Source organism: Staurois parvus, unplaced genomic scaffold (genome assembly GCF_062004578.1).
Source record: "Staurois parvus isolate SC_StPar_1 unplaced genomic scaffold, SC_StPar_1.0 ptg000566l, whole genome shotgun sequence".
NCBI lineage: Eukaryota > Metazoa > Chordata > Amphibia > Anura > Ranidae > Staurois > Staurois parvus.
The window spans coordinates 2433250-2452308 of record NW_028318362.1 but is presented as its reverse complement, the minus strand read 5'-3'; the positions used below and the strand labels follow the sequence as shown (position 1 = coordinate 2452308).

Below are 19059 nucleotides of genomic sequence, written 5' to 3'. Positions count from 1 at the left end.
CATACATTCCCTATCAAAGAAGAGATTCATATTTATACATACGCCATTCCTGATTTTTCTCTTTAAATAGGCCCTGTAACCAGAGTAACTAATATAAATATATATTTTTAACTACGTTAGGCTTTATTTGTACACACTATTGCCCTTCTGAGAAGTGACTTTATAAACATTTTTCAGAGTTACAGGCAGGAAATAAGGAGGCAAATCAGGCACTTCTTGGGTGTGCCACTCTCTTTGTTACATATAAGGGAGCAGATCTGCTGCACAGAACCCCAGTGCCATCATTTGCCAGTGACGTATAGGGGAGAAGCAGCAGTGTGCAGCCAGAGGGGAGAAGAGTCTAACACATTAAACTGTCAGATTTCAGTTTCCCCCTGTCGATAACTTTACACTAAACTCAAGAGGAGTCTGCACTGCATGCATCTCCCTGCTTTTACTTTCTTCATTTTGTAGATCTGTGCTTTTTGAACCTCTTGTAATGCTTCAGTTATCAGATCACCAGTCTTTAGGTAGAAAGTGCTGACACGAGAAAATGGCCATTCCCACAAAGAAACATAGTGTTTTGACAAGGAGCTGCAGGGAGACCACAGGTAATATTTAGGACTACTCCTTTGTCCTTGGCTTGCCTTCCTTTGGAATAGCTTACAGAGTTAAGATCCACTTTAATAAACTCATTGCCCAAAGGGGACAATAGCATATTAAAATAAAGTACTTATATTTTCACAAATAAAAATATAAAGAGTTTACTCTCTTTAATAAAAAATTAAGAGATTGACCATTTCAGCCTATAGCCAATAATAAGATTTACGCTGCCTTTTCTTCTGTTGGATGAAGCCTCATTTCTGGTCACTATGGTCAACACTTCCACTTTCCTCCTCTGTGAATACATATAGAACAGAGTAAAATGTTCTTAGAAAAAGGTTCCAAAATGACTTTTCCCGGAAAATCTGCACTATTATTTTGAAGACATTTAATACGTCATACATTTGTTTATTTTTTTATTACCAGAATTTTAAAGAATCTTTCTTTTGTTTCAAACATTAAAAATGTATTTGCTTTCACAGAAAGCAACATGCTCATTTTTTCATCTAGTCATTGAAGACAAGTTTCCTGTGTACACCAGCCTGAGTAATGGAGTCTGTGGAATCTTGTCCAGATTGTCGCTGGTGATTCAACAGTCTAGACGCTTGTACTCATGGTAAACACAGATGTTCAATGTGTAGAAATGTGATTTCTCTTTAGGATTTTCAGTCACAAAAATAAGTCCACTTCCACGGGCTTTCTCTACTTCAGATTTCTATCAAATCAAAGCTTAATGTCTTGAGACTCTGACATTTTGGCTAGTGTCTTCTTTACTCGCAAAGCTGTAAGGCGTGAGGCAGGGTTGTGAGCCCAACACTCTGTCATCAGTTTTCCCATCTGTCTGAGGCACTGTGGAAAAAAAAATGCTAATGTAAGTCAAAATAACCTAACTGGTACATTCTCGTACACGGCTTACAGATCATATATGTATGCAAGTCAGAATATTGCAATTTTTATGAAAATCACCAACCATACAAGTACAGCTGGGAAATCAATTATGACTCATGTGATTCATTGATGCTGCTTCCCTGCATATCAAAAGAGTTTTCAAAGTTTTATGCAGCAATGGTCCTATAACAACCAGTCAAAATCATTCTTTCATGTTCCCAGTACAGTATGGAACTGAATGGTAAAGTTTGATTGGTTGTCATATGCAAATGATCTTGCCTAATGAGCAAGAGGCCTAAGAGCAGTAAGTAGAAATTTTACTTGCCTTTATGCTCTTGGGTAAATTTTTTTTTTTTTTTAAAGAATGCCAGGCAATGTTTTTCTACATTTATATAGAGAAAATGATAAAACCTCTGACAGTTTTTTTTTTTTATCATTGTGTCCAAAATGTCTTTGTTTGCAACATTTACATACACTTTTTACCAGAGTGCCTATTGTTACCATGACCAAAAAATCAAGAGAATCTCAAGTTTTACAGTTTTCGCCAAATCAAGAGGGGAGGAGAAATCATCCAATGGGAACATTTGATCTGGTGGCAACAGCCAAAGATTAGATTTCTCATAACTTTAGGAAAAGTGCCTGTTCACATATTTGTATGTCTGATGCACTGGTAGAACGGGTTCAGCACGGACTGAAAAACAGTCATGTCTAATTTCTGACCAGTGTGGTCCAGTTCAGGTACAGATTACAGGTTATTGACTTCTATGGGAACCATTTCTAAACCGCACATGTGTGAACAGGATAAAATCCTGATCTGAACCTGTGCTGAACCTGATGTAAACCTGACCTGAACCGCTGGACAACTACTGTGTCAATTAGCTGTGAAACCTGAGCTTCAATCTGCACCTGAAAGCTCCATTTTAAAAGTGCTTGATGTTAAAAAAGGAAGAAAATATTTTCAATTTCTCTGAATTCTAAATACATTTTAAGAATTGGGCAAGTACACCTGAGATGTTGCTCTTCAGCTTGGGCCTGTCAATCAAATCTAAATATTTATAGCTTGTGTTAGTCTTTGTAAGGAATTATCATAACATTTAGGTATCTTCCTTAACCTTTGTGATATCTTTAAAACTCAATGAAATCAGAATTAAAGCTAAGTACTGCCACTCATAATTTACTTTGAAGGTCCCATTAGTGACAAAAAAATATTTTTACAAGGACATGTTCAAGGATTCTAGGATTTTCGTTAAGAATTTAGCAATCCACACAAAAGCAGCATCATTTCATGTTCTGCATTCTGTACCTCATCACTGCTCCATCTGTTCGGAAATGAGGGTCGCAACCTCCGGATACACACAATTTCCCTCATGTCTTCATAAGAAGGGTCGGTTGGTACCACGTCATGATAGGGCAGCTGGTATTCTTCTAATATACCTGAAATACAAATAACTCATCAAATTCTATTTTCTTATATACATGCCTGTTTTTATTCACACAGGAAAACAAACTTAGATAGCAACATTCTATTAATGCGTTTTCTGATTTATCTTGTGAAATGCTTCAAGTTTTTCCTATAGATTTAATCATTAGATATGGTTTTATAGCTTCAAATGCATCACAAATGTACCTAAAACTGAATGTCTGTTGCATCTGAATATATAAAGGATTGTAATAAAATGATTATTTTTGTTCCTTACCTCCTGATATACACCGTCGGGCCACTTCCCAGAGGATAAGTCCAAAGCTGTACATGTCTGCCATTATGTATGACTGGAAGTGATTCCTGTTTAAGCTTTCATCCAGAACCTCAGGAGGCATATAGCGCTTTGTACCCACTCTGGTATTCGGTGGTATGTCTACTTCGTTTGTATCACTGTAGCACAAAGAATGTAAGAAAAAAAGTTAAGCAATACAAACAGTGAAAATCGAATTATTTTGGTCCTTATATATAGAGTTAATTTTGGGTTCCTGGGCTGGTTTTGTATTGAACTCCAGGTAATGCATAAATCATAGTACAAGACTACTGAATATAGGAAAACAAAAATAACAGCCAACGTACACAGAGGGTAAAACAGCTTTGAGTTCAAACACAGGATGTGTTAAAATTACCTAATACCCCAATATAGTAGGTTCTCTCCTCCTCCCTCTTTGCATTAGGATTCAGGTGCTTCCTAGCTTGATGGCTTTTGTTCACTTGCTTTTTTTTTTTTGGGGGGGGACTAATCCTAATCCTTTTTATACTGTATGGTTACATCATAAACTGTACAGTACATGGTTGCATTTTCTCACTATGCCTTGCATATGTACCTTTTTGTAATACATCATATGATGACACATGTACCTAGTGTATTGTTTTGTTTTTCTACCTAGTTAATATAAACCTATCTAACAGCTTTATCTACCTTTTGGTGTGCTTTCTCTGTATTTACTATAGTCCTGTTGACAGATTGATATGATTTGTGTGGGTTAATGCACCCTTGATTTTGACAATTATGTATGCTTTCATGAACTAGGTGGTGTGAAGATATGAATTAAAGTGTTCCTAATCCCAGGACCCTGCATTTGCTATATCTGGGCTTCCACAGTACACTGAACATGGAAGTGCAATTATTTTAGTAAATATAAACTGCTAAATACATTTTCTCATCAGCAGTTAGAGTAGTCTTGTGACTTCTGTCAGTGTTCGGCAGAGCACTGGTTAAAGCTTGTAGGAGGAGTTTTTATTTTGCTCTAGGAGGATGCAGAACCCCTGACCTCTGTCTGTACAGCGCTGACAGCCCTGTGCTGATCACATGCACTCTCTCAAGAAAAAAAAAAATCTCTAGCAAAACACACCAAACTGAGCATGTGCAGAGTGACTCCACATGATATGTCTTATCAAGAGGGGAACCCTGGAAGGGGGGGGTTTACAGAAGTCAGGATCAAACATCATTTTTATACAATGCAGAGATTAAACCCCTTAGGTTCCACAGCAAGTAAATCAAGCATGCTTTACTGCATGTAAAGACTGATTTTACTGTTGTGGGTTAAGCAACACTTTAAAAACTATAGGAACCTTGGCTAAGTCACAAACTGTACACAATGATTTAACAGTCTCTGTTCATGTGGTGAAACAAGAGCCAAAAACCATTCACTAAGGTATTAAAGCGGAGTTCCACTCACTCTGTAAAAAAATAAAAGTCAGCAGCTACAAAAACTGTAGCTGCTGACTTTTAAAAAACAGCAACTTACCTGTCCCACGATCCCACAGTGCCCCTGCCGCAGCCCGTTTCACCGGCCGTGTATTCCGGCATCTTCAGTGTGGCACCCAGCTCTGGCAGCTTGCAGCTTCACAGCCGGGTGCCCACTGCACATAAGCAAGTAGCGCTGCGCATCCTGAATGGCCCCGTCGTCTTCTGGGACCTGTCACCTGTCCCACAAGACTACGGGGAGGGAGGGTAGGAGGACAACTTCCTCTTCTGATCGCCAAGGTGATTACAGCAAAAGTGGGAGCGCGTACCTGTCAATTTCGGGTACCCGCTCCCCCCCGCTCCAATCTTTAAAGCGGAACTTCCACTTTTGGGTGGAACTCTGCTTTAAGGTGTGAACACCTTTTGTTTTAAGAAGGCTAACCTTTTGAAGCAAGAAAAGATTTCTTAATATATAACCATGATGTATATAAAAAGGCTGAACCTATCATCATTTAAAACATAGGTGATGCCATTCTTGGTGTTTTTAAGATAATGCTTCTCCCCTGGCTGTTACATTTATGTCAAGTCAGTAACCAGTTATTATCAAGTCAGTAACCAGTGAAGGTGACACTCAAGAATTGTTATGAAGCCAGGGGATGAGTCTAACAGCCAAGAATCTTTAAACTTCTACAATTCAGCAATGATAGCAAACATATTTCTCTCATGAAAGTTCTACTTTACATGACCGCCCACTAAATGTATTTTTCTTCACAACACAAAAAAACTTGTTCAGTTACATATATGTGCTTAAATGGCAAAGACAGGATTTACACTTCCTGCCCCCTCAGCCAACTGTTTGTGTCACCAACCTGCCACCCCACTTGACTGGCGAGGCATAGCATCACACTACATTCAGATGTCATAGACACACAACCCACACTGAAGCTGGAGACATAAAAGTTGAAAGACATTTTCCCCAACTCTGCTTTAGTAAACCTGGAACCAGCTTCTAGAAAAGTAGAGAAAACTAGCTGCTAGTCTACTTTCCATTCTATAGTACAACTACTGATAGACTTAAAATAAGCATACTAGCATTACCCCTTCCTTATATCTTATTATATCTTATCTTATTTATTACATTTCATTGGCATTGAGTTCCATTTTTACCAGCCTTACTTGTAAGACACTGACCAGGTCAATTCTAAATGTGGAACCTGCTATTGTATAAAATAATGTATTGTATTACTGACAGACAGCAATGTCATATTCAGGTAGGTGTGTGGCATCCCTGACAGCCCTGACATTCTAGAGTGTGACTTCAACTTTGTAGGAATCTGTCCTGTGCTGTGCTGTTCAATGCACAGAGATGAAGATCACTAGGCTACTGTTCAGATAATTTGATCCTGATATCTTTGTGTTGGTGGCCTTTGGACGACTGCTATGTACCACCCAAAACCCAGATTTCACCTGATTCTGTTAAAATTACAGTGAATGATAATTCAATATCAAATAAGTTGTTTTCAGCACTGATTTATTAAAGTGCCAGATCTCAGGGTGGGGCACTGTTCGTTCTGTTCTCAGCTAAGAGCTCATGTACACTGCAGCTGATAAACTCACGTTTAGGAGCTGTTCAGCATTTTTTTTCAGCAGCCCCTGAACTCTCCCTAATGTTTTCCTATGTGTCCATGTACACATCTTCATTTACAGTCATTTACAGGCATTTGAGTTTACAGTCGTTTTTTTGAACGCAGAAAACTTGCATTCAGCAGTCGATTTTATCAGTGTTTCAAATGCAAAATGCGGCTAAACACGGCTAAACACGGCAAATCGCGTTTATAAGCGTTTGCATATGATATATTTTTTTAACTCTTCCAGTTCCCAATGCTGTTCAGAGCCTTTTTAAATCATGAAAAATGCATGCGTTTTCAAGGTACTCAGATGGACAAAACACTTAACACAGGATGTTCCTGATGTTCAGCAGCCCCTGAACTCTCCCTAATGTTTTCCTATGTGTCCATGTACACATCTTCATTTACAGTCATTTACAGGCATTTGAGTTTACAGTCGTTTTTTTGAACGCAGAAAACTTGCATTCAGCAGTCGATTTTTATCAGTGTTTCAAATGCAAAATGCGGCTAAACGCGGCTAAACACGGCAAATCGCGTTTATAAGAGTTTGCATATGATATTTTTTTTTAACTCTTCCAGTTCCCAATGCTGTTCAGAGCCTTTTTAAATCATGAAAAATGCATGCGTTTTCAAGGTACTCAGATGGACATAACACTTAACACAGGATGTTCCTACCAAGCTTGTCACACATTGTAATGACCAATTCACACCTCAGACCTCTCCCACCCTTGGAAACAATATTCCTCATGAAGGCCTCCTGCCAGGTGACCTTAATGACTCACTCCACTAGACACCTATTCCACCCTTGGAAACAAAATAAATGTTAATGAGCAACTCCCACCTAATTCTCTCAACACATACTGCTGTCTCTGCTTCTACTCTGTGTATTTATTTGAAACAGTCTGAAATAGTTAATAATTTACCACTTTTCAGTGCATTCTGGGCATTTGGGAGGTTCTCCTGTGCTTATCTTTAAAAAACACTTCTAAACGCAAATGCACATAAATGCGCATAAACGCATGTTTTCCAGCAGTCAGTTTACATCGTTCAGAAGTGTCTCGTGTACAAGGCTTTCAAAAAAGTAATCATTAATTGTCCGAAGACAGTGCAGAGGTTAGGTTAAAGTTATCATAGTGATACATATTACTACCTGATTGTACAATCCCCTTAAGATTTACCAAAACTGTGAGACCTATCTAAACAATCCAGACAGTATACTATTAGGCAGCCCTTGTACAAAATAGACATTGGCAGATAGAAATGAGATTGTACAATCAGATTGTAATCTGTATGGTCAGTTTTGAGGTTTAAACCCAAAAAACAAAAATGTAATAAACTGCAGCTTTCACATCCTTATATGTGGTGGCTGCATTAGTTTTCTTTATTCATGGTTCTTTCCCCTTCATTTTTATCTGATGATTCTGCCAGTAACATACTTCATGTCCTAGGGCAGTGATGGTGAACCTATGGCACGCGTGCCAGAGCTGGCACGCAGAGCCATCTCAGTGGGCACGCCAGGAGGAAGAGAGGAAGAGGAAGAGAACGCGCTCTCCTGCGCACCTCCGGGGGCGCGCACCGGGCGATCTCCGTGATCGCTGTGTCCTGCGGACACAGCTGATCACGTGACATGGTAAAAGGCCAATCACAGCGGCCTTTTACCACGTGATCAGCCGTGTCCAATGACACGCTGATCACCGGGAAATGCAAATGCCGGTTCTCGGCTGCACTTTCCTCACGCTGTCAGATCGTGAGGAAAGTACTGCCGAAAACCGGCAGTTGTCAGAACAGGGATCGGCAGCGATCATCAGGGTCACTGATCATCAGTGCCCTGATGATCGGTGCCCACCTGTGCCACACACAAGTTCCGCCCACTTGTGCCCAGCAATGCGCCCACCTGTGCCCAGCAATGCGCCCACCTATGCCCAGCAGTGCGCCCACCTGTGCCCAGCAATGCGCCCACCTATGCCCAGCAGTGCGCCCACCTGTGCCCAGCAATGCACCCACCTGTGCCCAACAGTGCGCCCACCTGTGCCCAGCAATGCACCCACCAGTGCCCACCTGTGCCGCCCACCTGTGCCACCCACCAGTGCCCATCAGTGCAGCCCAGCAGTGCTGCCAGTCAGTGCCACCAGTCAGTGCCCAGCGGTTGTGCCAGTCAGTGCCCAGCAGTGATGTCAGTCAGTGCCACCTATCAGTGCTGTCTATCAGTACCCATTATCAGTGCCACCTATCTGTGACACCTCATTAGTGCTGCCCATCAGTGCCACCCATCAATGATGCCCAGCAGTGCCGCCGGTCAGTGCCGCCTGTCAGTGCCTCCAGTTGGTGCTGTCAGTGCCGCTTATCAGTGCCCATCATTTCCTGCATATCAGTGCATCATCAGAGCCTCCTCATCAATGCTCACCAGTGCCGCCCCATCAGTGCTACCTATCTGTGCCGCCTCATCAATGCCCGTCAGTGCTGCCTATCAGTGCAGCCTCACCAACGCACATCAAAGAAGAAATATTACCTGTTTGCAAAATTTTAGAATAGAAGCAAAGGAAACCTTTTATGTTTTTAATTTTTTGCTCTTTTTTCATTTATAGTGCAAAAAATAAAACACCCAGTGGTGATTAAATACCACCAAAAAAAGCTCTATTTGTGTGAAAAAATGATAAAAATTGCATATGGTTACAGTGTTGCATGACCGCACAATTGTCTTTGTTAAGTGCAACAGCACTGAAAGCTGAAAATTGTCCTGGGCAGGAAGGGGGTAGAAGTGCCCGGTAGGCAAGTGATTAATTCCAGTGTTGGCACTTTGAAATAAAAAAGTTGGTTTTGTGTTGCAGTTTGGGCACTCGGGCTCAAAAAGGTTCGCCATCACTGTCCTAGGGTGACACCCTAGGTTGTACTCCCGATTTTGACTACAAACACCTTCCTCCCCTTATTACACAGGAAAAGGATTTTGTAGTTCATTGGAAAGGTGATAACTTTGTTTTCAATTTCAGTTAGTGCCAAGAAAGATTGGGTATTAGGTTATGTTTTAGGGCTTGGTGTTCTCAATTCATTTTAAGGGTTAAGATATGGTCAGGTTATGTTTAAAATGGTAAATTTCAGGACTAGGTGCAGCATTAAGTAGATCTTTCCCCTCTTTCAGTAAAACTCATATCAGCCTGCAGGCTTTGTATGCTGATGTGAAATCACCAACCATTCATTTTTATTTCTTTATTTTTAAGCTTTTATTTACTTTTTGTGTTTTCACTTCTTGGATTCCTTGAAGCACCAGTGAGAAAGCCCTTGTCTCACAGCTGCATCCTGAAAAGGCAATGTCACCAGTTTGTTCAGGGAGATATTGTTCCTAAAGTGCAAGATGCGCAAGTTGAAGTGCATGATGCTATGCACCTCATCTAGTGCATGTGACGTACAGCATTACATTCATCTGTTGGTTAAAAGTAACTCTTCACTTCCCAAAGGTCTCATGAGATTTTTTTCAAGATAAATGTAATGTTGTATAGCGCATGTGATGCTGCATTTTGTGCTTATAGTATACAGTAGTACAATACAATGAGCTGAGGCACAAATGTCATTGGTGGGCCAACATGGAAGCAAGGAAGAAACCAGCCACCAATGACATTAATGTTGAAAATGGCAAGTGGGAACAGGCAGCACAGACATTATGAAAAGGCTACTCATGAAGAAAATGGTGCATAGACATATGTTACACACCTACTGCATAAAATGTTGGCGGTTTTGAAAGAGGGGGGAAGAGGTCTGGTTTAAGCATTAGTGGGAACAGTAAGTGTTACAGGTTAATTTGAATGGGTTATATATTATTGTAATAACATGCTTTTACTTGTTTTCTGGACTGAAAAATTGAGTCTGATGCCTATGGGCACTTTAAGCTTTGAGCAATTCTGTGATGACAGGACATGATACTTGTTGCTGACTAATGCTTGTCTTTCCTTACATAGCATTTTATAACATTTGCATACTGTCTGAACAGCAGAGGTATATTACCTATTTAAACAAAAGGCTTACTACTTATTAAAATGTATATACCACATTCTACTTGTGCAGTATTCTCTGTAAGCCATCAGTTTCATCCAAATCTAAACTCTATTATGTTATGCTTAATATATTCATACAGGATGTTTAAGTTGCACTGGGGGGAGGTGGAGCTGCACATTAAATGAAAACAGCAATCAATCACTCTGTCAAAAACTATCCCCATATTTTGCCTGGCTAGTGCACCAATGTGAATAACAATAGGCTTTTTCAGCATGAACCAGGAACACAGTGGAGGGACATACTTTCCCCAGGCTAGATTTAAGTATTCAAATGCGCAGACACAATTAGACATAGAACTCAGTGGGGTGGCAGTTCCATTTCTGACATTTCATTAGCATTTGACTAAACTCCAACAGCTGTAACAATGAAATCTTTAGAGTACATAAAAAAAAATTTGTATTTTCCTGAACTCTAAACTGTACTTTGATCTAAAACAAAGCATTTTTTTGCCATGCCTTGGTATTGATATTCTTAGCATCATTCTGTTGTAAGTGCATTGGACTACTTATGATATCTGCTGGAGTTATTGTAGTCACAACTGGATTGAGTAAATAAAGCACAAGTGATTTGGTTCTATTGTCTTTTTTAATGGAAGCCTTTCTAATGTCAAAGCTGTTTAAAATGTACTATGCCTTCTAATACCTATTTCATGAAATTAGATTTTAATGGGATGGAATGACTCGGAGAAGAAAACATATATATTAGTGTTTGTGTTCCTAAATGAAAAGGAATCTGTTTTATAAGCAATTTTCTTTGGGAATTGTAATTGTGAAGGCAGCATTGCTCTGTGCAATGTAGAATAATAAAATTAATCTTTAATGAAGGAGTTAAACAAAAAATTAGGTCAGAATCTGAGAGCAGCAAAATAATTGGAAAATTAACACTCGTTGCTTTCAAGAGCAGAGGCCATATAGTTTTTTGTGCTGTTATGACTGTTCACTAAAACAGTGTTTCTCAACCTTCAGTCAAGGTACCCTTTAAAATTATGGACAATCTCAAGGCACCATTTAAAATTGTGGACAGTGTTGAGGCACCCCATTCTAAAATGTAAAAAACTATTCTACTAGTTTTATATAATGCAGAGACATCCACACATGTAGGACTCCCAACATTAGAGGTGATTTATTCTTCCAAATCAAATACACTTTTGCACACTGCTACTGACTAGTATTCCAATGTTTCTCTTCTCCATCACTGAGCTAAAGTGACCCCAGTGCTGATGGAGAGGGGCAGGGGAGGGGTAAAGAAGGATGCAGTGCAGACGACCAAGATCCTCCATATTAACTGATGATGTCATTGGCTGTTGGGATGCTGGTGACTAGGTCGTAATGGTGCACAATGAAAACCTGTGGCTTCATGTAACTAAAAGGCAGGCTTGATCCACCTGCTGGCTTGTTTACAACTGCAATTTTTAGGCATTTTGCCAAGGCACTCCTGAAGAAACCTCAAGGCACCCCAGGGAGCCTGGGCACCCTGGTTGAAAGTGTTTTTTCTTTTAATCTGCAAGAGAAATGGGGCTGGAAAGGAACAGCTACAGTTATCTACCCCTATCCTTATACAAGGATAGTGGGACACACAAGGCTAAAAGATTCCCTCCATTGATCAGTTATCTCAATTGGTACATGTTTATCATTGCAATGTAAGGCTGACCATACACTATACAATATGTACAATTTCCTTCAGGTCTACAATCCACTATGTAGTGCAAGGGTCTGTCTGATTTGATACAAATTGAATGGATTATTTAGATTGTAGTTTTGGTAAAGGAGACTGTACAAAGATTGTACAAACAGACTGTATAGTGTATGACCAGCTTAAGGCACGGAACTGACCATTATCTTTGCTCCTGCCACCAAAAAATCAGGCATTGCAAAAAATCCCATGTAAAGTGCAAAAAGGCACAACACCTATCAATTTTCACATATGTTCTTGTAACTCAAAAATCAGGCATTATAAAAGACTCAGCCTTAGTACCTAACTGCGTGTCTAATGTACCTTTAAATAGTTCATTCGGGCCAGGCTGGTCCAAACAAACTATTTTCTACACTAACAGGTGTGCTTGCTGGGCACGCAGTATTAACTGTATGTAGCCTCAGCCTCAGTGGAACACAGACCTCCACTCCCGGAACAGAATAAAGTCAGGATGAGCACTGCTCTACCATTCTTTGTAAGATTTGTATTCTATGAATGTACACAAAGCTTCCTCCGATTGGCTGGATAGTGGGCGGATGATGATCTCTGACTAAGCCAATCAGAGGAAGCTCTGCATTTATTTATAGAATACAAAAGCTTTTTATAAATGGCTGAGCAGTGTTCAGACCAACTCTATTTTGTTCTGAGACAGGAAGTCTCTATCCTACTGCTGCAACACAGTGCTACATACTGTATGTAGCTGAGGCTAAATACAGCATGCCAGCTAGCACACCTCTTTGGGCCAGCTTGGACCAAATTAACTATTTAAAGGGACATTAAACAGTGAGTTAGGCTTTAGATGTTCTAAGAGCATATCAAGAAAAAAAAAGGATAAAAAAGGTATTGAAAGCACCAAAGGCAACCATATCATACCATAGCATGTACCTCATTCAACTATATGTATCAAGATGGTGGTCATAATTCTAAACTGGCCCAGAACTTTAATAAAGTCACTTAAAGGTCACAACAAGAAGGGAAAATTGAATGTAATAAGCATGCATTACCACGCTCACAAAGACCCGCAAGTCATGAGCATGTTATCCTATGGTACATGGCCAGCCAGTTAGATCACTGCTAACCCTGTTTGTATTCAGCTACAACTGTAATGTTTTCATATACCTTTGAGTACAGGCCCAGCTTATGTGCTGTTCTTAAGGTCTCACACTTAGGCAGTCAACTGCTAATGCTTGATGTCAGGGTTCATTTTCTCATGGAGTGGGGAAGTTCAGGTAAATATACATCTTACTGTTGTCCCTGTCTTTCTTATCCTTCTCTAATAAAAAAAAAAATATTCTGCTTAAGTGTGTACAGAGAGAGATGGAAACAAAGAGTGAGATGTATAAAAGAGGAGCGAGTGATTAATGGTTTGCTATTGATTTCTAAATATGGACAATATGTACTGGCCCTTTTTATATTGATTTCTTTAGCGGTGTCAGTTACATATCTCCTAAAGAATCAGAGCATGCTTCATGAATAAATTATAGCACATATGTTAGGTAATTGCCATAGACATTCACGTTATGGCATTTCATTTACTATTCTGTTAATTCTGCTGCTGTACCAGTACGATGTCATGTGTTCAGTTAGCTTTTTAACTCAATTTCTACTTAAGCATTCAAATACACTTGACTTTTTAGTCATCAGGGTAATTAAATATTTTACAAATGTTCACAATGGTGTACAAATTATGCTGTTCTCTCCAACACTTTCTCATAAATTTTCAGCGACAAATTCAGGAAGAAAGATCATTTCATTGACTCAGAAGGAGAGAAAAGGAGGGGGCCGCACAGAAGACAGAAAGAGAGAGAGTTCAAAGACATTGGTTCTGCTTCACTGAACTAGCAAATAACATATTATGTACTAACCTAATTATCTTACATTACTAACCTAATGAATTTTACTGCCAATCCCAGGTCTGCAATACAGCACGTTCCATTTTTCTTCACCAATATGTTTTTGCTTTTAAGGTCCCTGTGGGCTATGGCTGGTTTTCCTTTTGTTCCAAATATTTCAGTATGCAGGTGGCACAGACCACTGACTGCAGAGTATGCCAACTTCAGCATTGCCTTGGTGTCAAGAGTGGTTGATTTTAGGTAATCATATAAGGAACCATTTTCATGATAATCTGTAATGAGGTACAGTTGAGTCCATGATCCTGTCCCTTTAATGTCAGCAGCAATAAACCCTGAAAAAAAATACATGAGATAATACATGTAAATGCATGTGAAGTAACAGGCTCTATAAAAGAAATTATATAGAAAAAAATTAGAACAAGAAGTAAGGTGTAGTTAATCACAGCCAATTATATTTAAAATGACATTTTCCCATGCAGACAAGGAGACTGAAGTTAACTCCTAACTGGTTGATGTGGACATCAGCAGTTTTTTTAATCTTATGTTTTTTAATAAAACATGTCATAGAAATAAAAACACTGTTTTAAACTTTATAATGAGTTCTGCTACATATACAGTGTGTGTATGTATATATTTATATATATATATATATATATATATATATAAAACAATATTTTGATAAAAACAGCACGTTTAAATCAGTTTGAATTGTTTAAAATTTAAAATAGTTCTAAAGATCATCAAAGGTTTAAGACATCAAGACTTGAAGAAATGGCTTTTACAAAGGAAAAGGTTGCCATCTACTGAACATTCGTGGCAGTAACATCTGTCAACTATGTTGTAGCAGGTCAGAAATGAAAAGCAGACTAGTGGGAGAAATTAACCTTACCCCTTTGACAGCTCTGTGTTAACAATGGATGTGTATACAGAATAGATTACCTTATTTATACAAGCGAATGTATTATATTAAGGCCATTTATCATACTCGCTGGCATATAGATGCCAATAAGCTGCAACTTTAACGGAGAAGCTTATGAAAGCATATACCGAAGGACTGAATAACACGCAACTCATATTTTTAATAAAAATAGATTTGTTCTTGCTCCGTAAACATTTCAGCTGACTTACCAAAATTATTTTGGAGCAGATCAGCTAAAGTACAGCAACAGCAGGCAGAAGTGTTCAAATGGTTCATAAAGTAGAGATTGCAAAGCATGCTTTTATTTACCGCTAACAAACACCAAAATTCCTGCTTGCATGAGAGCATACATGCATAAATAATAATCATTATATCAGCACCTGACAAAGAGTTCCTGTAACAAAAACATCATTGTTTTTTTAGTAGCCTGCAATTCAATCACAAGGTAGAATCAGCAGTTGGAAGTTCAATATACGTACTTCTGTATTAGCTACTGTATATCAAGATATATAACGGTTTGTGGAAATGTTCCAAAAAGAGCTAATGGGAAGTCTATTCCCATCTTAATAGATGTATAAGTAAACACAAAGGCCTTCAATTCTTGTGGCAGAAGCTAATTTAAGATAGGGGATTGGAAATCAGTAAGAAAAGCTGGGTTTACAGTTTGGGAAAGAGACATCTTATGGGTAATACATTTAGTACCAGTATAAAGATTTGGCAATGTAACTTTTTAAATGAATATATAATCAAAGTTAGACACTTACACTCTGCAAATGTATATATCACCAAATTGCACACAACATCATATAGTATTCCAGTCCACATTTATGTATAATACATGAATTGCAAAAAACTATATTAAAATGTCCCACACCACAATCTGAGTATTAAAGTGCTTTATATACAGTAGTGCTTAGTTATTTATTTTCCTTCTATTTGGTTACTTCAGTGCTCCACCACGTGTGACACTCCAGTGCACTCACCACAGATCTGAATCTGGATCCTTGGATAGTAAGCACTTATGACCTTCCTTTTAAAAAGGGGTCATAGATCCGTGGTGAGTACATTGGAGTGGTGGAGCACTGAAGTAACCAAATAGGAGGAAGAGAAATAACCAAGCACTATATAAAGCGCTTTAATACTCACATTGTGGTATGGGACATTTTAATATAGTTTTTTTGCACTTTATGTTTTATACATGAATATGGACTGGAATATTACATGATAGTGTTTGCAATTTATTTTTAATTATTTTTAGTTATTTTTATTTATTACAGGTAATTATATAGCACCGCCAATTTACGCAGCTCTTTGCATATACACTTTATAATGTACATTCGCATCAGTCACATTGCAATTTGGTGATATATACATTTGTAGAGTTTAAGCACCTAACTTTGCTTATATATTTGTATAAAGTGGTACACACTTGAAGGGTCAGCTACACATTTTTTTACTCAATAATACATATCATTAGAGGATTTATGGTTATGTAAGAAGTAGGTACCCACTATTACAATGTAACTTTTTAAATGAAACAATAGGGGGCACTATATATATATAAATATACAGAATAACCCTATTAACTTATGACATGACCAAAAATTCGAAAGAAATATATAAAACACTCCATATGTGCAGTGAAGGATAAGCAAACATCCAGCTTAATCACAACATAAATATGTGTAGAAAGAAATGTTATTAGAAATATATAATATAACAAATAGCCCCAATAATTTAACTTTTTAAGACTGTACAAAGGACAGGAAGACATCAGTTGCATATTGAAGAAATAAGATTTAACTAATGGTATAGAAAATCTTTACAGTTAGGTTAAAGCAGATCTGTGCTTTGTCCATGCATGGCAAAGTAACATGTTTCCTTTAATGCTTTCTCACTTGCAGCAAAAATTTCCTTTTCCTTGACTCCCCAGCCTTTTCATTCAGTCTGCAAAGGAAGGAAGACCTGTGTAGGATCCAGTAGCTCTAGTTGGAGCTTACACAGGGCTATGCACCCTCTACCTTCCCCCATGTGACAGCTCTAGACAATCGCCAATCACTAGCATTGGTATATGAAAAGGGACTGAGTCATATGCAGCCTTTAAAACACAGTTTGGAATGGCATGGCATGTGTGTGTGTGTGTGCGTGTTTCCCTATTAATTGTGACAGTGTGTAACATTAGCTGCATGTTTGCCGTTACTGCTTCATGTGGTAAATCATTCCTCGTAGGATCTGAGCTTTAGCAATGCAGGGTAAGACAAAGGGTACACTTTAATGACCCCTCTTCCCCAGCAGCAGGTTACTTTCCCCTCTCATGCTGCTGAATTCACCTGCATGGAGCAGTTAAAATGCTATATACGTAGTTTAAGGAATACAATACAATATTCAGGGGTACAGTTTCTAGAAGGAAAAGGCCTGCAGGTCTCTGGTAATACCAGAACACAGGTATGAAGGTTTTGTCTCACCCAAGACACTGAATCCTTCAATCTCCAGGCCCCAATCCGGGACTACAAAACCAAGAGAATACTGACAAGCCAGTATTCTATACTCGGATATAATCCTCAGCAGCTTCGTACTCTGCCTTAAAGTGAATTTGTGTCTTTTTCCTAAACTTGGACAATGGCAGGGCCTAGCACTGTCATATATATATATATATATATATATATATATATATATATATATATATATAATGTATATATTAGATGGATAAAACAGTATCATCTGAAAACTTCCTTGAAATGTATGACCTTTTGACTTATCTCTAACACCCTTTTTTGGATTTGTCACCTCTTAAATTAAGCATGAAAGGATTTTTTCATAAATATATCATTATTTTATTGCTGTAATAAATTTAGGCTCACAAATGAGCAATGGTTTTCAATGGCATTCGAATTAGAGTTCATAATAAAAAAACATGAAATGGCACAAAAAGTAGAGTATTGAGTGTTAAAAAATACATGAGTAATACAAAGCTGCACTCAAACGTCCATAAGGCCCATAATGGTTCCTCAAGGGTTAACTCTGTGTGCTCTTAATACCCTTGCTGCAGCTCCTCAAAGACTGAAGAAATCTCTATGAAGTAAAAAACACCAAAAGGCGGCAGACTAAAGGTAGCATAAAAAACCTAAATAGAAGGACAAATGGCAGTTCACAGAAAGAAGGACATATAGTGCTTGTCAAAAGGGAACTCAGCCAGCTGACTGCTCATCCAGAGAGGTGCACACCAATCCAGGCCAGGAGTCGCACCCACCACCACAGACTGAATCAGCAGTCAGCTGGCTGAATTCCCTTATGACAAGAACTATATACCCTTCTTTGTGTAAATTGCCATTTGTCTTTATATTTATTAAAGGATTTTTATGGTGCACTTAGTCTGGCGCTCTCTGGTATTCCCTTACAAATACAGTTCATGATTACAGTCACAGACCTGCCCCTAAGAGTGCAAAATGTGCTGGTGTTCTAGCAAGCAAAACTCCTGACTCCTAACTGATCTAACTATAGTTAACTAAAATCTGATGGGTTACTATAAATGACCAAACTCTAAACATCGTAAGGTCTCTTTGCACTGCCTTATTGAATAAGCCCATAAACTGTAGGAATGGGGTGTAATATACTGTCCTATTCATATTCGTGCATCATACTATAGGAGTATTGGGCATTGAAGCCCCTGGTAAATCTGCCAGGTAAACCACCTCAAATCTGTCCATTTGCTGTTCCTGTTTAAAGGCCTTAAAGTCTAAAAACTGAGAATGTCAGGGCAAAATAGGGACAGTTAGGAGGAATGTTTGCATTCCCATAGGCTCCTGATATGACACAAAGCAGTGTTGGATAGCTTTCAGCCCTATCACTCAGTAACTAGCTCAGACACACATGATTTGCTTCCCACAGTGACAGCAATCTGTTAGATGATGCATTTTTTCCTTCATCTGCCTGAAGGCATGCAGAGACTGTTTCCTGCATTAGCAGTTCTAAATCATGACAGAGCTATTTATTTAAGAGCCTGCACATTTCCAGGCTCATCCTTGCATTCATATAAGTATGTATATCACTAATCCTTGCACTGCGTATATTGCACACATATAAAGGGTCATTTAGTTTTACCTAGGAATGCTGAATTTGGAGGCTAGGCTGACACTGCTTTGATACCCTGGCTTTCAGTGTAACTATGTAGTGCTACTTGGATGAAGCTTTGATAAGGTTTGTATATATTTTATGGGGCCAAAATCGCAATGGAATTGCACCAAAGTAGTACAAGAACCTTTTCCAAAATCGTCACTGCT

The 19059-nt window shown here is 38.7% G+C and overlaps 1 protein-coding gene across 2 annotated transcripts in view; it reads right to left on the bottom strand.

Moving 5' to 3' along the window:
* Window positions 1-985: 985 nt before the first annotated feature.
* Window positions 986-19059, bottom strand: part of BMPR1B (bone morphogenetic protein receptor type 1B) — a 658563-nt gene continuing 640489 nt past the window's right edge. For both annotated transcript variants that reach the window (XM_089691636.1, XM_089691637.1), the window contains 4 exons: window positions 13895-14192; window positions 3168-3343; window positions 2774-2904; window positions 986-1431 (listed from right to left, as the gene is read on the bottom strand). In XM_089691636.1, the coding sequence (XP_089547762.1) occupies window positions 1306-1431; window positions 2774-2904; window positions 3168-3343; window positions 13895-14192 (731 nt within the window). In that variant the 3' untranslated portion in view covers window positions 986-1305. The remainder of the gene's footprint in view (window positions 1432-2773; window positions 2905-3167; window positions 3344-13894; window positions 14193-19059) is intronic.